Source organism: Olea europaea, chromosome 15, assembly GCF_002742605.1.
Source record: "Olea europaea var. sylvestris chromosome 15, O_europaea_v1, whole genome shotgun sequence".
NCBI classification, from domain to species: domain Eukaryota; kingdom Viridiplantae; phylum Streptophyta; class Magnoliopsida; order Lamiales; family Oleaceae; genus Olea; species Olea europaea.
The window spans coordinates 26217982-26241824 of NC_036251.1; the positions used below are offsets into that span (position 1 = coordinate 26217982).

At 41.1% G+C, this 23843-nt stretch overlaps 3 protein-coding genes and 1 pseudogene across 5 annotated transcripts; 2 read left to right on the top strand and 2 right to left on the bottom strand.

Annotated features, from left to right (window-relative positions):
• The window catches only part of LOC111411467, a 4462-nt pseudogene extending 2500 nt beyond the window's left edge, over positions 1 to 1962 (top strand).
• A 153-nt stretch (positions 1963 to 2115) lies between these two features.
• Positions 2116 to 22114, bottom strand: LOC111410668 (small RNA 2'-O-methyltransferase-like). Of its 3 annotated transcripts, none has more exons than XM_023041125.1 (11): positions 22065 to 22114; positions 18970 to 19041; positions 8178 to 8458; positions 8000 to 8089; positions 6548 to 7005; positions 5640 to 5882; positions 4182 to 5098; positions 3953 to 4104; positions 3762 to 3878; positions 2904 to 3041; positions 2116 to 2635 (listed from the first exon to the last, which is right to left on the bottom strand). In XM_023041125.1, exons 2-11 carry the CDS (start codon positions 19037 to 19039, stop codon positions 2222 to 2224), a joined length of 2880 nt encoding a protein of 959 aa, XP_022896893.1. In that variant the 5' UTR covers positions 19040 to 19041; positions 22065 to 22114; the 3' UTR covers positions 2116 to 2221. The 3 variants fall into 3 exon arrangements, with proteins under 3 accessions (XP_022896893.1, XP_022896891.1, XP_022896892.1); XM_023041124.1 differs by lacking the exon at positions 2116 to 2635 and adding an exon at positions 3528 to 3646 and having other exon boundaries at positions 2935 to 3041; XM_023041123.1 differs by lacking the exons at positions 18970 to 19041; positions 22065 to 22114 and adding an exon at positions 10213 to 10358.
• Positions 17759 to 18916, bottom strand: LOC111410671. The gene is made up of 2 exons (XM_023041127.1): positions 18508 to 18916; positions 17759 to 18401 (listed from the first exon to the last, which is right to left on the bottom strand). The coding sequence occupies exons 1-2, from the start codon at positions 18607 to 18609 to the stop codon at positions 17892 to 17894; spliced, it is 612 nt and encodes a 203-aa protein (XP_022896895.1). The 5' UTR covers positions 18610 to 18916; the 3' UTR covers positions 17759 to 17891.
• Positions 22115 to 22197: 83 nt separating the features above from the next.
• LOC111410669 (probable NAD(P)H dehydrogenase (quinone) FQR1-like 2) lies at positions 22198 to 23562 on the top strand. Its single transcript, XM_023041126.1, has 2 exons — positions 22198 to 22800; positions 23095 to 23562. Exons 1-2 carry the CDS (start codon positions 22247 to 22249, stop codon positions 23321 to 23323), a joined length of 783 nt encoding a protein of 260 aa, XP_022896894.1. The 5' UTR covers positions 22198 to 22246; the 3' UTR covers positions 23324 to 23562.
• Positions 23563 to 23843: the final 281 nt, after the last annotated feature.

Sequence of the window (23843 nt, forward strand, 5' to 3'; positions counted from 1 at the left end):
CAAAAAAAAAAAAAAAAAAAAAAAAAAAAAAAAAAAAAAAAAATTGGCCCAGAAGTTCAAATGCCCGCAGTAGACATGCTTGGGCTCCGCCCCTGTTTTGCATGTATATAGTAGTGTTCTTCGTAGTTCAAGATTGATACTCAGAATTGTTAACATGGAATAAGAATTAACAGTTCTTAAAAAACTGGAGAAATTTTGGAAGCTGTAAGATCATGAGTCCTAAGTTTGTACTGGAGAAACTATACATTGCTGAACCATATTAAATCAGTCTTTGATATTAACAGGCCTAAGAGTGAAGATAAAATTTGAATGCTCCTAATTACTACTTGAATGAATTAGTGTGGTATTCAATTGGTAACATAGGATCCTTTTTTTCTTTTTAAATAAAATATTAATAGAAATATTGACAAGTACATGTGGAGGGAACATAAGCCTAGCCGCGCTTAAGATGAAGGAATATTAGACCAAAATAATGTTAAAGACTTGCAAACCTTTTTGATGAATGATTGCTTGCAAACCTTTTTGATGAATGATTGCACCTGTCTTCCAACTTTTGATTTTTATTTTTTTTAATCTTTGGGTGCAGAAACTATTATGGCCAATTGGGGAAAACTTGATGCATAAATATTAGGCCATAAACTCATTTTTGCCATTAATTATGTGTTTATTAGGTGCTTACTCGTCATGCGAGTCATCAGAATGCAGTAACATGTTAGAATCGGAGTTTATAGAATGTAGAGAAGCTTTATTTGGGTGAACAAGGGAAAGATAATGCACAGAAAGAGGTGCTGGTGTTGGATGAGCAGCTGAAGGCCGGGCCTTTTGGCACTGTTAAGGGTGTACGAACCAATCCTAACGTCGTACCTGATGAGTCGGTCAACCCAAGACTGGCCAAGATATTGGAGAAAGTGGCTGTCAAGCGAGAACTTATTGTTGCTTTGGCAAATTCAAATGCAAGGGATATGTTGGATGTCTCGTTCACAAACATCAAGAGAGTGGGTATACCTAATTATTTGGTTGTTGCTTTGGATGATGATATTGCCAAATTGTGCCACTCAAAAGATGTTCCAGTGTATAAATGAGACCCGGATGAAGGAATAGATTCCGTAGGGAGGACCAGAGGAAATCATGAAGTCTCAGGGTTGAAATTCCGGGTCTTGAGGGAGTTCTTGCAGCTAGGTTATAGCGTTCTTCTCTCGGATGCTGACATTGTGTACTTGCAAAACCCTTTTGATCATCTTTACAGAGACTCAGATGTGGAATCCATGACTAAGGGTCACAATAATANTGACATTGTGTACTTGCAAAACCCTTTTGATCATCTTTACAGAGACTCAGATGTGGAATCCATGACTAAGGGTCACAATAATATGACAGCTTATGGCTTCGTTGACGTTTTCCACGAACCCCAAATGGGTTGGGGAAGATATGCACATAAAATGAGGATATGGGCATACAATTCCGGGTTCTTTTACATAAAGGCCAACAATCCCTTCAATAGAGCTTTTAGATCGTGTAGCTGGTCGACTCTTGAGAGAGAATGCTTGGGACCAAGAAGTCTTCAACGAGGAGCTTTTCTTCCCATCACATCTTGGCTATGTTGGACTTCATGTTTCTCGAAGAACTATGTATTACTTTCTCTTCATGAACAGCAAGGTTCTCTTCAATATCGTACGGAAAGACTCTACACTCAGCAAGCTTAAGCCGGTAATAGTTCATTTAAATTATCACCCCCGATAAGTTTCCGAGAATGAAAGCAGTTGTCGATTACTATGTTAACGGGAATCAAGATGCTTTGAAACCTTTCCCAGATGGTTCAGAATGGTCAGTTTTTCCTCAGTTTTTTCATTCAAAATACTTGTAGAAGACTTCCTTTGTAAGATGAATTAAAGCACTCGGGTCCTCACAGTTATGATTTATACTTTCGTTCTAAAAGAATTTTTCATGAGAATTATGTAATTTTATTACATGGGTTTCTTCCTAGTTCTCATTAGTCGTAGTGTAGGGTTTCTATCATTCTTACTTGTGTAGTTTTAAGCTTTTCACGCAGACTAATGGATTTGTATGGAGGAAAATACGGGCATATTAAAGTGATAATTATACGATATTATCAACTAACATTTAAACTTGACTCAGCCCCATATTTTTACTTCAAAACAAAAATCTCTAATACATCATCGGAATGCAGTAGCGAGCACTAAGGTTTTCAATATGGCAGACATTACATGTTATCGCTACTCCACTCCCAAATAGACTCGTAATGGTGTTCTAACTCGACATTCTTCAAACTAGAATCTCTTCTTCTAAAGATTGCAATTTGGGAAGCAAATCCAGGTTCCACATCAGCTTTTCCGCCAACTCCGCTGAATTCAACATCGTAGTTATGTCTTTCAGCAAGGTCGGACGCCCAATGATTGAACTGTGCCCTGGTCCATTCAAATTTGTGGTCGTGGTTGCGGAATTTAGGTTTGTTCTTTTCATCTGGATCATCCTCCTGGCCTGAGGAAGTTGATTTCTGCAGAATCGAGTTGTATTCATAATTCGGGGTGGAGACAATAAGAATCCTTGGACAAAAAGACTTGAGCACGACTTCACCAAATAAACTTGCGTCTTCTTCCTCCATATGTTCGATGACCTATAGTTCATCCAAATGTCATATTTCAACCCATCAATTAAACAAAACAGTTATGTAGCATGGAAAAGTACTGGTAAAATAAACATCAAAACATGTATTCAGATGATTATCAAAGAATAGTGGAGATAACAACAATGCCAGCCTCAATTTATTGCAAAACTGATTAATCTAAAATGGTAAACACCAAGTAATCAAGAGACGAGAGAAAAGAAATCACTGGAAAAACAATCAGTTGAAGTATGAGGTGAACTAGCGAAGACAACATTACCTCCAAGCAAGTTCCGATATCAAATCCATACAACCGAGAATCAAAATTTGTGACGGATCCCTTGTATAGCAGCACAGATCTGGTTTCATTACTTGGTACCTCAGCAGAAGAATTTCTGTTCAGTTTTGGGTGAAGTGTCTGAATAGATAAAAGAAAGAAATTTAATGGCTACCAAGTATTAGTGTTTAGAAGGATAATGAACACTACAAAGAAGTTGCTTGAATCAATCATAAATATAACAAAGATTACAGGAATTTAGTCTATCATATGCGAGTTCCATTCACAATATATACAAAATTAAAACACCTTGTCAAAAACTGAAAGCAACTGCAATTTTAGGAGGCACCCCCTCACAATTTATGCCACACACTGTAAACTTCGGGACAATCTAGGGTCCTTTGGGGATAATTAATCGACATTTTGATTGTACCAAGTTTATGATGTTAGAAACAAGACACAAATATCTGACATCTAGAATGCTGTAAATTAATGAAAATTCCTCGACAATTACTACATTACTTTCTGAAGACAATAGACGAAAAATTTTGCACCCCATTATCCGGTTTCTAACTGTTGAATAAAATATAAATTCAGATTGATTAATTAATAACATAATTTATTTACCATTCAGGTCTAGCCATTCAGCCATGTTTCTAACTATTGCAGCTAATGGCAAGAAGCAGCTTCAGATACTTGACAAGTATACTAAGGGGTTCATTATTTGCACCCCTCAGGCAATTAACCTACCAACTAAATAGTGAGAATCAGTATCTCGAACAGAAGTCGAGGAAAAAACATTAAAATTTGATGATAGGGTGACAAAAAGGTAGAATTAGGATTTGCATATGAAAATGTGACCTTTGCCGCTCGTGCAAGACCTTTTCCTGAAATATCAACACCAGCAATCTTTTCCAGAGAAGTTGAATAGTCTAATAAAGAATCGAGTAAACTTCCAGAGCCACAACCAAAATCAACCTGCAATGAAACTAAAGATTAATCGCAACTCTACATCAGGCATCAGAGATCATTATGAATATATTTGCTTATACCAAAGAGGCAGCGCGAGATTCTCTGATATGTTGTACAGCAAACTCAACACGCTGCTTTGACAGAGATGGGCTGAACAAAGCTTGCTCCATCCTCTCTTCTAAGGGTTCTGTCACCTGCAATAGAGTTACAGCATACTCCAAAATACACCTTCCTACAAAAGAAGAAGATAAAATGGAAGTGATACCAAGAAGTACAATCAAATCAAGTAGAAATATGTGAAATTCTTACTCGAAGACAATAATGACTGAGTAGCAGCAGAATCACCAGCCGCTGCTAAAATAAATTCTTGGGGAGGCAACTCCATATTAAAAAATGATGACTGACCAACTGACATCTGTGTCACAACTGCTTCAAGACGAGATATGGCAGCTTCACTTCCTATTTCAAACTCAAACGCTTCACTACTTTCAATATGTTCTTTTAAAAATTCTCCTTCTGTAACCAAAGAAATGCTATAACTTACACAGGCTAAAGAACCGTTCGATGGAGTAATTTCGGAGTTATCACCGCATATAGAACATGCTTTATCACTCACTATATTATTTGGTTGATTGATGCAACTATAATTTATTGGCTTGCTGGATTGATGCCTAGTGCTACCAAATTTATGAACAGACTGACAAAACATGAACTTCTTGGAAAAGATATCAGGAGAAAACTGAATTCCAAGTTTCTCTGCTGAAGAGCTCAATGTCTCTGTGGTCATATCTGGGTTTTCAAAAAACGTGTTCAACCATAAAAGAACTTTCAAAGCAGAACTCTGCATGGCATCAGTTTGCTTCTTATAAGATTCTTTTGGTTTATACTGCAAAATCAATTCCTGACGTTTGGAGAATATCTTTATTTCACATTTAAAATCTCCAATGGTTCCTGTTGATTTCCCGCAACTACTAGTGACTGGAGCTCCATTTGTATCTTTTTTAACTGACTGAACCTTCGACTTCTTACAAGATCCAGATAAATCAATTGATGACTCAAACAAAGGTTCAGATAAACGGTGAACACGGCAGAATGTACAAAGTATTTCTCTTGGAAAGGAACCCTTCCAGTTGCTTCTCGTTGTAAATGCCATGGGCAATTCTGCAGCAAGAATTGCTTCTCTTGACAATTTGTATACCCCACTAGGCATCATATGGACAAGTAACCTGAATGGGAGAAAAACTACTACAATGGGTGCAAATTTTGCAAACTTAATTATAACTGATGCAATGCAGAAGCGAATTGCTATATGAAATTAAAATAAGAAACTGAAAAGATGGATACAACGCCACATCACATTGGTGAGTTGTGACAGGTGACTGTCTACATGGTATATAAAGATTCCTATAACTACCACTTAAGAATCCGGGTTTAAGCATCTCTGTCTAGGGGCTTAGGTAGCAAAAGGCAAGATTAGGTTTTTTTGGTTTATATCAGAAGCAACCTACGGTGTTATCTGCTAGGGTAGGTTGATCTTGAGCATTGGCCAGTTATTGCATATTTCAGTGTCGAAGCTTGGCATTGTTGTGTGGAATTCTTTAAGTTGATTATGAAGACTTGATTGGCTTTATTTAACACCTTGGGGACAAGTATTTTAGATCAAGGATCAAGATTCTAAGAAGTTATCAAGGCTATTAGGCCAATAGTTTCCACTGTAGTCAATTCAATAAGGTTGACAAGAAGTAATAGTGGAGGTCAAAGAAATACCTATAATATGTACGCAAGGAAACATCCTCATGGAAAAGATCACTAGACTTCCATGAATACCCTACAGCAGCCAAAATTGCATCACCAAACACTTCTTGCCCAGATAAATAACTTGCCCTCGCATTTAAAGATCCTTTGTCATGACTCGCCAGGTTCACATGAGGCTCAGACAACTGGTCCATCAGAAGGCACTCCGGAGCATTATAATATAATCTCATGTCCGAGGAAGCTTTGCCAATGGTCCTTCAATATGAATAGTTTGATAAATAAGATAGGAATAGTTTGGTTCATGCTCACATCATATATATTTGTCTTTCTGTTATATGATTGTAAATTAGTAATAAATGGAGATAAATATCAATTCCATCCAAATAATTCATTCAAACTTCACAGTAATCAATGTTCACATGTTCACCAGCAGCTAACAAACAACATGACTGGTAGGATAATTCAAGCAATGGTATGACATCATAACATGAGTTTTACAAACTGTTGCAAATATATTCAAAACGGAAATGCATGCACTTTACTAGAGTTTATTCAGCCTCGTACATCTCCAAAGTCATATTTATTCATACAACTTACCTTATTTAATTCCGAACCACAGGCTACTCACATGCTTTCTGAAAAACACACGCACTGTTACCCAGAACATCATGGGCAACCATTAACATACAGCATTTGTAGAGCATCAACCATGCATAAAAAATGCAAAGCTAACCCTGTGTAAAATGAAACATGAAATACAACAGAAACAACCAGCATAAGACCTATTCTAAGAGGCAATGAAAAGATTTAACATGTCCTAATATCATCCCATTCATGGAAAATCAACAGGACAGTCTGGAATGGGATAAACAAGGATTAGTAAAACATGAAATGGAGCCACCCACGCACACTTAGCTTACCCGGAAATGAAGACCTTAGAAGCCTCATTCACTCCAAGTTCTTGTGCAATAACATCCACATAATAACCGTTTGAAGAAATGGTAAGAACCAAGGGTTCAACAGTTTTCTCTACTGAAGATGGGATTCGTATCACTTCTATAGACAAGCTTTCTGACAATCTAGATTCCCGATCTACCAAAGCGTGTATTATCTCAGGAAGTAGTGGATTTCTCCTCTGCAGTGAAAGTTGCTCATCAACAGAAGTCACTAAATTATCTAGCTTTGAAGCTGCCCTCAGAACCAGTGACAGCACTATCAGAAAATTTGATTCAGCCTCTGAATTTATGTATTTACAGATAGTACTAATCTTTGCATCATAGGTAGCAATCACAGAAATTGGAACAGAACCACAGAGGCGACCCTCTCTTTGCAATGCAGCTCTGAAGTGGCCACTAAGCGGATGATGAGATGAAAGGAACTTCATCGATGCCAGAGAAAAGCAGGCGAAAAAACAAGAAGAATAAGAGAGAAGAAAAGTCTGTCAGAAAATAAAACTGTTGATAGAAAAAATAAAATAAAATAAAATAAAAGGCCGAAAAATACGGAAAGACTGGGAAAAGTTAGTTTATAGTAAATCTTACAGATAAATTGGCATGTCTATGAACCACAATAAGGACAAAACTCTGCACAGTCCCATCAAAGCCATTGAGAATACCCTAATATATGAATTGACTTTTGACAAAAGGCCAACAAGTCAAGAAGATCATGGACCCAAAAGAAGAGGAACTTAGAAAAGAAGCCAAAGTCTATCAAAGGGAGTGCTTCACTCTCTCAAAAGTTCTCTCCAATCTTTATATCCCCTTACATCTCTAAAGATGTGCTCAATCTATTATACCCTAGTCCTTCCACAACGAGTGCTTAAATCTTAAATGAATAAAAGTGAAGTTAGATTGACTAAGGAAGAACAGTATTACAATTGTGGTGCCTATTGTGTTGAGCAATGACTATTTCCTTGATAGTTTCAAACAAAATCATTTAGCTCACATTTAGCTCAGTAGAAGAAACACAGAAACGTTTTAAAGTTTTAAAGGAACCGCTAGAAACAAGAAGGAACACCACCCACAAGGTGGTATTATGAAGGAAGTGGTCCTCTGTTCCTGATGTATAAGCAATTAAATTATTTGATGATTAGTGATTGCATGAACTAAGCCCCTGCCCCATTATCTAGAAACTCATTTTCAACCAAACATTCTTCCAATAAAATGATTTTGCACGTAAGCCAAAAACATTTTCTTACTTTTTAACAAGACACATTTTCCAAAAAATCATTATTACAAAACTCATTTTCGTAAAAAAATGGGGCTCAAACAAAGGCTAAATATGAATCACCACTGCTTCTCAAACATCAGTGAAATGGATATTTTACCAATAAATACATAGTCAACTGCATTGTCACAGTGGATCTCACATACCTCAGTTGCAAACAAATCAAAGAGACGACCACCCAAATCATCCCAAGCTTCCTGTACAGTGGGATTGTACTCTTTTTGATGGATACACAGCTACATAATAGTCAAATTAATTAAGATGGTTGTTTTTGAATGGTCATCGACAGAATCTAGCAAGTACAAAAATAACATTATGCCAAACCTTTTCTAAAGCCTTTTCCGCGGCCGACTGTTCTGCATCCTTTTTCTTTTTAAATGTATCAGAGATAACAACAAGTTCTGGAAGTTGCAGGGTACATCGATAAAGGCAGGGACCCTTCTGGGGAATTGCTAACCCCAGACATCCAGTTTTAGTTTCCTCTTGTACTTCCTCAACCTTATAGCAGGCCTTATCGCCAAACTTTTGGTGTATAATTGCTTTGGGAGTAAGCAATGACTTCTTTGCTGGCACGGTTGGGACCATTCCACTTTCCATTAATCCTCCTACAGATAATAATTGTTTAACTTAAGATGGTGAAATCTTCCTACACTAGTTCATTAAGAAAAAAAAATATGTGCCAAATAGAGAGCAACATAAAAGATATTTTAAACTGACATTTCTTTCCTTTTGTCAATTTAAATGAATTGTATGGTCTTTAATTTTGTGTTAATATCAACTGGGAATACCATGGACTAGACAAATTAAAAGGATCATTGCAAGACCACGATATTCATAATCCTGACCTTTGAACTCATTATGAAGTCACATAACGTTATTTCACAAGAAGATATTCAGTAATCCTGTCACGTTATATTTTTCTTCCCCTAGAATAACAACTTAAACTTTTTTCATGCAAGCCAATCTTAACTGAAGGTAGAAACTTCAATTTGACACACTAAATGCATTGAGTGAAAAGATATTTGAAAATTAAAGTGGAGAGAGAGAGAGAGAGAGATTAATATTTTCTTCTATAAGACTCATTATACACAATGCTTGAAAAGATTTTAGAAATTTTGAAAATAAAAGATGAGAGTGAGACATGTTATATTTTTCTTCTCCCAGAATAACAACTCTAAAAATTTTATGTGTGCCAATCTTAAATATGAAGGTAGAAATCTCAATTTAAAAATTTAAATGAATTGAGTGAAAAGATATTCGAAAACTAAAGTGAAGAGAATGGGAGAGACATTTATATTTTTCTTCTATCGATGAGTCAATGAATGCACTGTTTAAAAATGTTTTTGAAATTTGAAAATAAAAGATGAGAGACAGAGATGTTATATTTTTCTTCTTAACTAGAATACCAATCTAAAAAAAAAAAATTATGTTTGATACAACTCCATTGAAGGTGGAAATCTCAATTTGACTCGTTAAATAAATAGGAAAAGATTTTTGAAATTTCGAAAAATAAAGGAGAGAAGGAGAGACCAAAAACGTGGGATCATCTGCAAAGAGCTGCTCTAATGAGAAAAATATTAACCTGCCACAGAGTCAAGCCTGAGAGGTTTCAAAATGTGAATAAATAAGCTGTTCCTTGTGGCTTCTAGATGCTCTAAATAACAGAGATTTATTAGGACTTTCTTGAAGATGACAAACAGAAAAGAAAAGAGAAAAAGTTATCAGTTCTAACTTTCCCCTAAGTTCAGAATTTAGATTTCAGTAATAGCTAGTTTTCTTATTCAACTCATATTTCTTTTTTGTTAATCAACACCTGAACTTCAACTAACATTTCACATCCCAGCTACATCATGGAATAACACCAAGATTTACAGAATTTCTCAATTATTCCCAGATCAAGTTAATAACAAGTTATATAGTACTTCTCATAGGCTAATCCATTCATTATTCCTCATTCAAAAACCTAATTTTGTACGTTCATAAACATTTGCCGTCAAAATAGATTTCAGGACCAAAAAATAAGATAAAATAAAAATCGTTGTATGTCACTGTTCATAATAGCGATCATTAATCCGAGTAACTGTTCAAAAAACTATTTCTCCTTTTTTCCACGTATTCCCGACCTTCAAGTAAGAATCAAGAAAACAACGATCAAAACTCCCATTAACAAAGCAAATTTCAAAAATTTCTTCCATTAACACATATTTCAAAATAGGCTGAAGACAAGCATAAAATATAGGTTGAGGACATTAAGACATACAAATATATATGGATTAAATCAATACCCAACAATAATTTTAAAAAATATATAAACCCTAACAAAAATCTTTGAAAATCATATGAATAGTGAAGAAATTACCTCCCATTAATGGGTCTTCAATTGAATTTCTTCATTTCTTTACGCAATGCGAAGGGTTATTTTCCAATTTTTGAGAAAGTATGCGAAGGGGTTTAAGCAAGGAATTGCGAGAATTATGTACAAAAGTGGCGGTAAAGTAGGGACATTTCGGTCTTTTGCTCATAAATTCTAATTTTTTATTTAAAATAAAAATAATGAAATTCCATACTTAAGAGTTAAGAGTTAACTTCGAATGCATACGGTGCTTGTCATCTTGACCATAAATTCATGGGTCCACGCACCACATTTCCTAAAAATATCCAAGTTGTACGTTTAATCGTACATCCGACTCAAATATTATTTGTAATGGTTCATTATCTCAACAAAGTTAATGAATTAAGTCTTCATTTCACAATCATTTTTTTCACTCGTATTCATTTACAGTCAAACGTTCTCATAATAAAATATTATTCATGTAAACTCAAAATCAAATAGAGGCTAAAATTATAATTTTCGCACAATAATCTTTCGCCAAATAATGTGTCAACATCCATCTTTCGTGATGCTACAACACCCTTGTTATCAACAAGTTTCTACAATAGTCACGTGACAACACCTAAAACAATACACGTACATTTAAAGTGTTAAAAAGTAAAACACTTTCATCCCTGATATAGGTTGGTAGAAGTAACCACTCTCAATGACAAGCAAGGCAGATCACAACACTCCGATGCAAGACCATCGACCCCCATGGGGCGTTCTACCAATACGTCGGGAGGAGCGTTCTACTACCACGCCCAGGGGGCGCTCTACCACAACCCCCAGAAGGCGTTCTACCACTATGCCCAAGGGGCGCTCTACCTCAACCCCCAGAAGGCGTTTTACCACTACGCCCGGGAGGCGCTCTACTACAACCCCCAAAGGGCGCTCTATCACTATCCCTAGAAATCATTCTACCTCTAAGCGAAGTCCTCAACGGGCATGATATTGCTTGTCCAAACACTTAGCCATAAAACNAAAACCTTTAATGAATTGACCAGGTTCCATGGCCGCTGATACAGGTACAATCTTCAGGCGGGAAGTTAAGGACTCCTCACTCAAAACGTGGGTGTAGTGGGAATACCAATGTGGGACACGTGGCACCACAACCACCCAGCGGTTACCCAGTGCCTAATATCTATAAATACCCTCGGATGTGACACAGGTAAAGGATTTTTCTCTCATTCTCGTTTTAGCCATCTGAATCTCAAATATATTTCTTTCAAGTCTAAAAACTAATTCTCACGCCGGAGGTAAAACGGGGGAGAAAACATCGCCTTCATTTTTCAGGTCTTGCATATTTGACGGAGTGGTGAAAACGCCAAACACTATCGGGCAAACAGAAGGGTGTTGTTCCACCGCCCTTTCATTGGCGCCGTCTGTGGGAATCTCATTTGAACTAAAAAGCCATGTCAAGAAGACGAACAAGAAGTGATACTCGCCTGGTTGGGAACACGGCGGAGACGGAGTCGGAGTCAGTTGCAAGGGGTCATGAACCACCACCGCCCCCGCAATATGTGACGCAGAGTCAATTCAGCGCTTTGGAGAACCAGTTAACAGCAATGATGGTGCTCTTACAAGACCAGTCGCAGAGAACCACCATCCCTCATTTAAGCCCGACGGAAGTGACGAATCAACAACCGCTTCAAGCGCCACCCGCAGCTGTCCTACCCATCTCTCAGTGGGGAGCGGGAGACGCGGGAGCCCCAATGAACGTAGCTCAATAGCCCCCGCAAACTATGGTAGACCTGGAACGAAAGATGGAAGAAATCATGTCCCAAAAGATAGGCGATGCATTGTCCAAGAGAAAGGATAGGCGGAGACAGATGGTTTTGGAGGAAGACCCATTCGCCCTAGAAATCATGGCGATCCCTTTGCCTAAAGGCTTCAATCATGGGATGATTGAAGCCTATGATGGAGTCACGGACCAGCTCGACCATCTACGAACCTTCATGGATCTGATGAGACTTTATGCCGCCTCGAACGCAGTGATGTGCCGATCCTTTCCCCTCACACTCGGGAGGGAGGCTAGGGAATGGGTAGCAACCTTGGCCCCACGCTCCATCAAGTCATTTGATGAGCTCTCCAGGAGCTTTGTGGCTTACTTCCTAAGCAGCAAAAGGAAGAGGAAGATAGTCATTGGGTTGATGCAGGTCGTACAGGACAAAGACGAGTCCTTGCAGGAATACTTAGCTAGGTTCAGTCGGGTGACTCTTGGCATAAGAGACCTACAAATGTCTGCAGTGGTTACAGCCTTGATGAATGGAACGCGAAACCAGGCCTTTAAGATGTCACTCTCCAAGAACCCCCCGGAGTCGATCATGACCTATTAAAGAAGGGAGACAAGTATATCGATGCGGAGGAAGCGGAGAAGGTAACTAAAAATCTCAGGGATGGAAGGGAGACGGAAGCTCATAAGCGAAAAACATGTGACGAGCAAAGGCACAGTGATAAAAATAAGCCGAAGAATGAACACACAAGCAAGGGTTATGCCCAGATCGATCAGTCGGGCAGAAACGAGAGGAGGTCAAGACACCCACCCCTTTGAACATTCCACGAACAAAGTTATTGATGGAGATACAGCACATGAAGGAGCTCGAATGGCCCAAACCAATGCTAACCCTTCGGGCAAGAGAAATCAAAGTAAATACTGCCATTTTCATAGAGATCACGGGCATGATACCGAAGAATGCCTACAGTTAAAGGAAGAAATTGAGCGCCTGCTGAGACGGGGGCTATTTGCAAAGTATGTGAAAAACGATAAGGGCAGCCAAAGGGTTGAAGGTCTACCCCCACCAAGGGCAGGAGTGATAAACATGATCATCGGAGGAGTAGTATCGGGCGGCGACTCAAACTCAGCTAGGAAGAGCTATGCGCGTTCAGTAGGGGTCTGCTCTATCTAGAAAAAAGCAAGATTCAACCAGAGTATAACTTTCGATGAAGAGGACTTGATTGGAGTAACACACCCCCATGATGACGCCTTAGTAATAGTAGGCGATATTGCAGATTTTGACGTGAAGAGGGTGTTAGTCGACAGAGGGAGTGCGGCAAATGTCCTCACATGGGATGCCTTCTTGGGTCTAAAAATCCCTCAAGAAAAGTTGAAGGTGGTAACTACCCCCCTACAAGGCTTTGGAGGGGCAACAGTGATACCGGAAGGGACTGTAGAGCTTTCAGTCACGCTTGGGACATACCCAGCGACAGTGGTGATCGTGACTAATTTCTTGGTCGTCAAGACCCCTATGGCTTACAACGCTATCTTCGGCCGGCCATTGCTAAATGCAGCTGGCGCGGTCCCATCGACCTACCATCAAATTATGAAGTTCCCAACCAACAAGGGGATCGGGAGCGTGCGGGGAGACCAGCATGCATCAAGAAAGTGCTATGTGGATAGTATACAAGCCAAAAGCCCACCATTAGTCATGATGCTGGATGTAGAACTCCCGAGGGAGCGGATCGAGCCACTTGATATGATTGAAAAAATCTTTATTGCCAAAGGAAAGGAGTTTCTTGTTGGAACAGGCCTGGGATCCGAAGAGAAGGAAAAATTGGTGAAGTGTCTAGCCGGTAATTTGGATGTCTTCGCTTGGAACCCAAAGGATATCCCGGGGATTAGCCCAACTGTCGCGCAGCACCGCCTCGGTGTCCAGCCAGGGGCTAAGCCAGTGAAGCAGAAAAAGAGAAACCTTGCCCCTGAGAGGTAGGCTGCGGCCAGAGCAGAGGTGGAAAAATTGCTACAGGCGGGTTTTATCCGAGAGGTGCAATACCCCGAGTGGTTGGCAAATATTGTACTTGTAAAGAAGTCAAACGGAAAATGGCGCATGTGTGTAGATTATACTGGGTTGAACAAGGTATGCCCAAAAGACTCATACCCGCTTCCCAGAATAGATCAACTGGTAGACGCAACTTCGGGTCATGAAAGGCTTAGCTTTCTAGATGCATTTTCAAGGTATCATCAAATTTCAATGGCCGAGTCCGATCAAGAGAAGACGTCATTTATCACGGACTTCGGCACGTACTGTTACATAGCCATGCCATTTGGTTTGAAAAACGTAGGAGCAACGTATCAGAGAATGGTGAACAAAGTCTTTCGTGGGCTAATTGGAGGTGTCGTAGAAGTCTATGTTGACGATATGGTGGTCAAGAGCGCCAAAGCCGATGACCATGTGGCCTGTTTGCAGAAAGTGTTTGACGTTGCCCGACAAAACAAATTAAGGTTCAATCCAGATAAGTGTGTTTTTGGTACCGCAGGGGGAAAATTTCTAGGGTTCATGATCACGCAAAGGGGCATCGAAGTGAACCCAAACAAAATTCGGGCAATCCTAGAAATGAAAAGCCCCACCAGCAGGAAGGAGGTTCAGAGGCTGATGGGGCGGGTAGCGGCCTTAAATCGTTTCATGAGCCGGGCAGCGGACAAATGCTACCACTTCTTCAAAGCTATAGGGGGCTCCTCCAATTTTGAGTGGACCCAGGAATGCGAAGAGTCTCTTAGGAACTTGAAGCAGTCATTACAAGAGCCCCCGATCTTGACCAGCCCATCTCCTGGGGACGTGTTGTGTCTAAACTTGGCAGTATCACCAAAGGCAGTCAGCGCGGTCCTGGTGAAAGAGTTCTCAAAGGTGCAAAAACCAGTCTACTATGTGAGCCAAGTATTGAGGGGCGCAGAGATAAGATACAGCCTAACTGAACAGGTGGTGTTTGCATTAATTGTCGCGGTCAGGAATTGAGGCCTTACTTTCAGTCTCACATGGTGCAAGTAATGACTGACCAACCTATCAAGCAGATTCTACATCGGCCCGAGACCTCTGGGAGGTTGTTGAAATGGGCCATCGAGTTAAGTGAGTTTGATATCGAATTCAGGCCAAGGACAGCTATTAAAGCACAGGCTCTAGCAGACTTCATCGTCAAGCTCACCACCCCGCCTGAGCACCCACCAGGGAAACAGGCAGATTGGAAAATTTTTGTCGATGGATCTTCAAACGATGACGGATCCGGGGCGGGGATCATAATGATAGGTCCGAATGAGGAAGAGTTGGAATACTCACTGCATTTTGAATTCCCTGCTACAAATAATGAGGCCGAGTACGAAGCAGTAATCACGGGTTTGACCTCAGTGAAAATTTGCAGCAACTCTCAGTTGATAATCGGGCAAGTGACGGGGAATTCGAAGCAAAGGACGAAAAGATGGCTTCATATTTAATGGAGGTCAAAAACTTGCAGAAGGGGTTCATCAAGTTTAAGATAACTAAGGTCTCCCGAAAGGACAATGAGCGAGCGGACGCGCTGGCTAATCTCGCATCAGCTAACCCCAGACGACTGCCTCGCACAGCCAGTGTGCAAATTCTGCGACAACCTAGCATCCAACACGTAATCGATGTTATGAATGTAGAGAATGAGGAAAGTTGGATAGACCCGCTGTTTGAATATCTCACAAAGAATAAATTGCCGGAGGATGCTCTCACAGCAAGAAGGCTAAAAGTTCGGGCAGCCTCATTTGCCATTATCGATGGCCTACTCTACAAGCGAGGTTTCACAATGCCATATTTGAAGTGTTTGCGACCGATAGAAGCACAGGAGGTGCTAGTCGAAGTACATGCGGGAATTTGTGGCAACCACCAAGGGGCGACTACCCTTGCGTTCAAGACGCTTCGACAAAGATATTATTGGCCTAGTATGAAGGAAGATGCTAGAGAGTTCGTGGGAAAATATGATGCATGCCAACGCCATGGAAATCTGATCCACATTCCAACCGAGCAACAGACGGCAGTTTTCAGGGTGTGTCCCTTCTTCCAATGGGGGATGGACATCTTGGGACCTTTGCCCCTATCTAAAGGAAAAAGGAAGTTCTTGTTAGTTTCCGTAGACTATTTTACTAAGTGGGTGGAAGCTGAGCCCTTGGCCACCATCACGACTACAAAGATACAGGGATTCGTCTGGAAAAATATCATATGCAGGTTTGGTTTACCTCGGGTAATCATTACAGATAATGGAAAACAATTCGATAATCACAGTTTTAGAGCCTTCTGCACAAGTTACCACATCGACCACAGGCTGACTTCAGTTGCTCATCCACAGGCAAATGGACAGGCTGAAGTGACCAACCGAACCATACTATGGGATTTGAAGACAAGGTTGGAAAAAGAAAAAGGACTTTGGGCTGAGGAGTTGCCCAATGTACTATGGGCATATCACACTACCCCCCGAGAATCGACCGGGGAGATGCCATTCAAACTGGCCTTTGGGATGGAAGCCGTGGTTCCGGTTGAGATCTTAAGCGAGACAGGAAGGATGAAAGTCAAGCAACTCGACGACGCAACGACTAGGGGAGAACTCGACCTCCTCAAAGGCGTAAGGGACAAGGCGGCGATAAGAATGATGGCTTATAAACGAAGAGCCGCTGAGTACTTCAACCGGAGAGTGAAGCCAAGGATCTTTCAGCCAGGAGATCTCGTGCTAAGAGATGCAGCAGCGGCAGGACACCCCCCACCAAAGCTTGGTCCAAACTGGGAAGGCCCGTACGAAGTAATCCACAGGCTGGGGAAGGGAGCTTACAGCTTGAAAGATATGAAAGGAAGGCTGCTAGGTAGACCATGGAATGCAGAAGACCTCAAAAAGTATTACCAGTAGAATTCGAAATGTACGCGCCGGCTGTGCTTTTGTAAATATAGTAGATTAGGTTGCATTGTTTATTTTCTCTATGTAATGCCTCGCGAAGGCACCCTTAGTTGTAACAATTTATCTTATTCAATGAAAGACCTTGGTGGTGACGAATGATGAGGGCGCTACGGAAGGGCCAGCCTAGCTGGGACGTCCGGTGCGCCTACTGAGCTCACAAGACCAGGAATTTTTTATGCCAACAGACAACTTTGAAATCCACGCTCATCCCACTAAGACATGATGTCGGTGTAGCCTACGCGGTTAGGTGGAGAGCCTTGGAAAGTCAAAAAATTGGCTAAGGCCCTTAACCATCAAATCAGCCCTGCGGTCGACGTAGCCTACGCGGCTAGGTGGAGAGCCTTGAAAAGTCAAAAAATTGGCTAAGGCCCTTAACCACCAAATCACCACCTGCGGTGAACGTAGCCTGCTCGGCTAGGCGGAAAGCCTTTAAAAGTCAAAAATTGGCTAAGGCCCTTAACCACCAAATCACCCCCTGCGGTCGACGTAGCCTACGCGGCTAGGTGGAGAGCCTTGAAAAGTCAAAAAATTGGCTAAGGCCCTTAACCACCAAATCACCCCCTGCGGTCGACGTAGCATGCGCGGCTAGGCGGAAAGCCTTTAAAAGTTAAAAAATTTGCTAAGGCCCTTAACCACAAAATCACCCCCTGCGGTCGACGTAGCCTGTGCGGCTAGGCGGAAAGTCTTGAAAAGTCAAAAAATTGGCTAAGTCTCTTAATCACCAAATCACCCCCTGCAGTCGACGTAGCCTACGCGACTAGGCAGAACACTCCCCCGCACCATCAAGCAGTAAAAAGAAAAATAACATGAGAGACGACAATTTAAAGGAACCACGCATCCAGCGCCAATGATATCAAATGAAAGACGTGTTTATACATTCGAAGAATTCTTGCCCACATCCCGAGCAAGTAGGAGATAACAAGGCTAAACAAAAGTAAACACTAAAAAGGAAAAACTAGCAAAGAAAACAACAACTAAGAAATGCTTCAACTCGAAGGGGAGACATCCCCACTACCACCTTGTGATGAACGACCGAGTGATCTGGATGACTGAGCTACACTCTCCTTCCCCTTGCGCTGTGCAAGAAATCTATCCAGACCGGAGGGGTCTATAGAAGGATGTTCGGCCATAATCCACTCCTTGGAGAGCTTAATTGACGCTGACATCGCCTTCCCCTCGTATGAGTTCAAAGCCTTAGCATAATCGGACGATGTCTTATACTGATCCACAGACTCCTTGAGATCTCCAGCGTATTCATCTGAGGCCTTATACCTCTCAATCGCCTCTTCAGGAGCACGAGCCAAAACAGAACGTAGGTTGTCGATCTCCGTCTGCTGCTCACGAGCTCGAGCGTCCGACGTCTCCAGAGATCTCCTCAAGGAGGATATTTTCTTCTTGTGGTGATGAGCCTCCTTTTTCTTTTCTTCAGTAAGAGTTTTCAGCTCTGAGACCAGGCGGCGATTTGACTCAGCGAGTCCGGTCTGGAGGGCCACCACCTAAAAAAGAAAAATGTATAGGGGGAAAAAGAATGAAACCACGAGTTAAAACCTAACTTAAAAGGCGAGATCCAACATAAAAGAAATCTCGAAATGGGAAACATACCCTCTGGAGGTAAACAGCCGCAGCCCTTTCAATGTCATCTACGCTGCGCCCTGCAATCGCTCTGGATCGAGCGGGGGTCACCAACGGCTTAAGCACCCCCATCTCATGATAGCCCCGGGTGGGAGGAAACCCAAAGTTAGGAAGCAAGTCCTCGCGCTCACAATGTGCACGACTGTGAGCTCCCGGCCTAAGAGTTGGAGCCACATCACGAAGCTCATCTGAAGGCTGAGAAGTCTCATTGATCGCCTGAGACTTTCTCCCAAGGTCGCCCCCCTCCTTCTCTTTGAAGGGATAGGCGAAGGATCCACCTCACCCTCTTGCCCCTGGTCAGGCATGGAATCCATAACTCCTTCCAGATCAAGCTCGGCCCGTGTACATGTAAGTTGAAATCGGTAAAGACCACAAGGTAGAGTACAAAAAAAAAAAAAGGGAGGGGGGGGGGGGGGGAACATGAAAGCTTACCATCAACGAGGGTAAGGCCCTCATCTCCTCCTGGCAGAGTCTTCAATACCTCATCAAGATCAAAGTCCATACCTGAAACACACATCCAAACTCATTAGTCTCGACGAACTAAAGGCAAAAATAATAAATGAACGTGTGTGCATGCGATAAAAAAAGAAAAAGAAAAACAACATAAATGACCTACTGATTGGGCGACTCATCCCCACTTTCAACATGTTCTTCATGGTTAGGACTGACCCTAAGTCAGGTGCAAAAGGCGGTACATCAACCAAGTCCTGGATTTGAGCTTCTAGAAAGGGAGTAACTTCTACTTGGCTATTGAAGAGACGAATTTGGGGGTGTCGCCAGTTTGTGTTAAAAGAGAACTGACCCTTTGAAGGCCGGACGAAGAAAAATCGAGACTTCCATCCGCTATTCGAATTCCTAAACTTAGGGAATTTCAAAGATACCCTAGTGGTAAAACAGACAAATGCATTACATTGAACTAGCTCATGCATTTCGAAGACACACCTGAAAAGATCCATGGAAGGTGAAATTCCCTTTTTGAGACAGACATACAGAAAATATAACGTTTTTCTCCATGCATTAGGATTAATTTGACTAGGAGTAAGGTGGAACTCGTTGAAAATCGACACAAAAAAGGGATAAATGGGGAACCAAAAACCCCCGTCCATAACATCCTTGTACACGGCTATCTCACGGGGGTCAGACTCGGGGAGCCTTTCTTTAGGACCGGGGGCTCTATAGACGTAATCATCAACCCGGTCATACTTATCTAGACATTTTTCCAACTTAAGTGGCGAATTGTAGAGACTATAACTTTTTGGGATATCTAGGGGGATAACCTCACCGGCCGGGTCACGCTCGATTTCTAAATTTTGGTTTGGAGATTTAGAAGAACCGATGTGTCTCTTCGGGAGATTTGGAACAAACGGCTGAGAATCAATTGAATGAGTTTCACTATCAATATCATAAACGTATCTGCCGAATGAAGGGGGCGAGTCACTACAAGGGCAGATCGAAGGACCGGACAAGCCACGGGTCTTAGTGGGTGGCGGGGGATGGCCAGCCTTCGGGCTGGTCGATGATCGGCTCCCCGTGGGTCGGTCGGACTCCCTCCGACAAAGGTCCGGTCGAATCACTACACCCCCCATCACCTTTTTCATTGGAAGGAGAAGAAAGAATAGTTTTATACATGACAACAAAGAAGATGAAGAGAAGAAATTTAAAACAAGACATTGGATTTAAAAAAGGAGAGAAAATTACCTTAGAAGAGAGGAAGCCTAAGATGTTGAGAGAAAATGAAAGTGATTCTCTAGAATAAGAATTACCCCCTTTTATAACACTAGAATTCAAACTTTGGGGGGGGGGTGAATTGGAGGGAAATTTCCCTCCAACATTAAGACCATTGGTGAGGAGCCATGTGTACAGTAGAGTTGCCACTCGATCGTGTTTATATGGTTCGATTTGCTAATACGAACTATTCCTTTCTCATAAAAAAAAAAAAAAACTTTCAAACCAACCTAAAATTGCTACCCCTTGCCGAAAACATCGACAAGGGGTAGGGGGCTAATGATATAGGTTGGTAGAAGTAGCTACTCTCAATGACAAGCAAGGCAGATCACAGCACTCCGATGCAAGGCCATCGACCCCCATAGGGCGTTCTACCAATACGCCGGGAGGAACGTTCTACCACCACGCCCAGGGGGCGCTCTACCACAACCCCCAGAAGGCGTTCTACCACTTCTCCTAGGGGGCGCTCTACCACAACCCCCAGAAGGCGTTTTACCACTACGCCCGGGAGGCGCTCTATCACTATCCCTAGAAATCATTCTACTCTAAGCGAAGTCCTCAACGGGCATGATATTGCTTGTCCAAACACTTAGCCATAAAACCTTTAATGAATTGACCAGGTTCCATGGCCGCTGATACAGGTACAATCTTCAGCGCGGGAAGTTAAGGACTCCTCACTCAGAACGCGGGTGTAGTGGGAATACCAACGTGGGACACGTGGCACCACAATCACCCAGCGGTTACCCAATGCCTAATATCTATAAATACCCCCGGATGTGACACAGGTAAAGGATTTTTCTCTCATTCTCGTTTTAGCCATCTGAATTTCAAATATGTTTCTTCCAAGTTTAAAAACTAATTCTCACGCCGAAAGTAAAACGAGGGAGAAAGCCCCGTCTTCATTTTTCAGGTCTTGCATATTTGACGGAGTAGTGGAAACGCCAAATACTACCGGGCAAACAGAAGTGTGTTGTTCCACCGCCCTTTCAATCCCCATCTTCATAATTGTTTTTGAACAACCATCACTGTAATTCTTACTTCAAGATAATAAACCAGATTACCAAAGTGCTGTCATTACGTACGGTCAAGAGTTGAGTCAAGCATCGCATGACTAGATAGCCGTCACAATAATCTTGTGATGAGAACATTTACATTTGGTGCACATATCTACTTTAGATCATCCAGCATTATCAAATTTATCCATTTAGTAACACAAATGTTATTATATTCATGCAGAAATGCCGTTAGCGCACATTTGGTATGTAAAATTGGACAATGTTATCTAATTTGTGCTACCAAACCAGTAAAAAACAAGTGAAAAATAGTGAAAACGAGCAGTGAGCAAACCAATAATAACTTGTTCTCTTCACTGATCTACATACAAGAGTTAGCAAGCTGCTTCAAGTCGGAATTAAGCCCACGAGTTTCCTTCTTCATTTGTTTTGCCTTAGCATTTAAGGAAGCATAGCATCTCCGAAGAGAATGAATAATCACACATTTCATGGAAATCGACAACTTTTCAACCGTAAATTACATCAACATTTTTTCAAAACTTACTAAAGAATGAATAATCACACATTTCATGGAAATCGACAACTTTTTAACTGTAAATTACATCAACATTTTTTCAAAATTTACTAAAACTTTTTTCGAAAATTTTGTCAAACAACCCATCAATGTCAACATGTTAACTGAAGGGAAACGGGTGGTGTTCTTATTTCTTAATCAAAGAACAGAAAAGAACAGGCTGTATAAAAGTATTATTTTGTGGGAGGGATGACATAGCTGACAACTATTCTTACATATAATGAGAAAAACAACAGCATCATAGCTCTCAGTTTGACCAAAGCTGCCAGCGAAGCCCAAATTAAAGTCATCTTAACAACAACTTCTGTTCATCATTTCTTCCAAGAATCATCTTACAATATTGGGCAACTTCGGAGATTTTCGAGGAAAATTAGGTAAAGATTGATTCTTGGATTATATGGGTAAAGGAGGAGGGTGTATGCCAAGTAAAAACAGGACACCGTTGGGTACACCTGATCATGATGGACCAGCTCCAGTGAGTGATAGATCCATCTCAATTGTAGGTGAAAACCCTAGAATTGAAACATCAGCCCCAATTCAGGATGGAGTGATTCAGCAGGAAACCACCAAGAAATTGAGAATATTCATAGTGTTTTATTCAATGTATGGACATATAGAGGGCCTGGCCAAGAGGATGAAGAAAGGGGTTGATGGGATTGAAGGTGTTGAAGGGATTTTGTATAGGGCTCCAGAGATTTTGGCACCAGAGGTTTTGGAGCAAATGAAGGTGCCCTCTAAAGGGGACGAGATTCCGGTGATATCGGTCGACAAGTTGGTCGAAGCCGATGGTTTTTTATTCGGGTTTCCCACGAGGTACGGCTCCATGGCTGCACAAATGAAGGCATTTTTCGATTCCACCGGGAATTTGTGGAGTGAGCAGAAACTTGCTGGAATCCCTGCTGGGTTCTTTGTCAGCACCGGAACACAAGGAGGCGGACAAGAAACCACTGCGTAAGTCTATTCTAATTTTCCATAGAGAAAGAAGCAACGTCACTCGATTCATTCATATTGATCTCATTAATAGAGTTGGTTTTGGATGTATCGGCTTTATGATTGTCCAGTTAGCGAGGGAATTACTGATCACAATCATGCCACATTGTAACGAGACATTTTATTATTGGACAGTTTTAAAAACAGTACTTTTTCATCTACTTATTTATTACAATATACACATCAGTCAACCTCTCTTTCATCTTTCTTTTGTGAAAATAGATTAATCCTTATTGATCATGTTCCGATTTGCAGATGGACAGCAATAACACAATTAGCCCATCATGGTATGATCTATGTTCCAATTGGATACACCTTTGGCGCAGGGATGTTTAAAATGGATTCTATTAGAGGAGGTTCGCCTTATGGGGCCGGAGTTTTCTCAGGGGATGGCACGAGGCCACCAAATGAATCCGAACTTGCTCTTGCAGAGCACCAAGGGAAGTACATGGCCATGATCGTCAAGAGATTTGCTCATTCGTAAATTATTTTTATTATTATTATTTTTTTTTTTGGGCCAGAGACTGTACTAGTAGTTAACCCTACTGGAAATCCCCGTCCGAGTGTCGTTTGTTTGTTGTTAGTAATACCCATGTTCTGAATTCTAGTATTTGTGTGTGAATAGAATATGGAAGGCTGATCCATCATTTCTCAGCTTCTAGTTTGTAAAAAATCTGTATGTGAACGGAACTCATTGGAATTGATTGTTTTCTTATTGTTACACTTTTCTTCTATAATTGTGTATTTTCATCACGAGGAAAACAGAATATGTAAACCAAATAGACAAATGAAAAACAACATTGCTTCGAAATACAAATACAAATATATAATAAAACGGAAAAAAAGAAAAATGGATAGCAGTACATTCGACAACATCCATTGAAGACACGAGTATTTGCCAGAAAACGAAATTTAGTTCAATCAATTTAGTTCAACACAATATCACTAATACCCTAGGTGGGTGGCCAACATCCAGTAGGTCTGATTAAATTACTCCTACAACT

What these genes read in the sequence shown, in the direction of transcription:
- LOC111410671 (XM_023041127.1), bottom strand. Translation starts at nt 18,609, where the DNA reads ATGGGGGTGCTTAAGCCGTTGGTGACCCCCGCTCGATCCAGAGCGATT. An exon ending in CGGCTGTTTACCTCCAGAGG is followed by an intron (nt 18,402 to 18,507) that starts GTATGTTTCCCA and finishes TTTCTTTTTTAG; the next exon opens with GTGGTGGCCCTCCAGACCGG.
- LOC111410668 (XM_023041125.1), bottom strand. Translation starts at nt 19,039, where the DNA reads ATGGACTTTGATCTTGATGAGGTATTGAAGACTCTGCCAGGAGGAGAT. An exon ending in TCTAAGGTCTTCATTTCCGG is followed by an intron (nt 5,883 to 6,547) that starts GTAAGCTAAGTG and finishes TTCATATTGAAG; the next exon opens with GACCATTGGCAAAGCTTCCT. An exon ending in TCCTTGCGTACATATTATAG is followed by an intron (nt 5,099 to 5,639) that starts GTATTTCTTTGA and finishes TCTCCCATTCAG; the next exon opens with GTTACTTGTCCATATGATGC.
- LOC111410669 (XM_023041126.1), top strand. Translation starts at nt 22,247, where the DNA reads ATGGGTAAAGGAGGAGGGTGTATGCCAAGTAAAAACAGGACACCGTTG. An exon ending in GGCGGACAAGAAACCACTGC is followed by an intron (nt 22,801 to 23,094) that starts GTAAGTCTATTC and finishes TCCGATTTGCAG; the next exon opens with ATGGACAGCAATAACACAAT.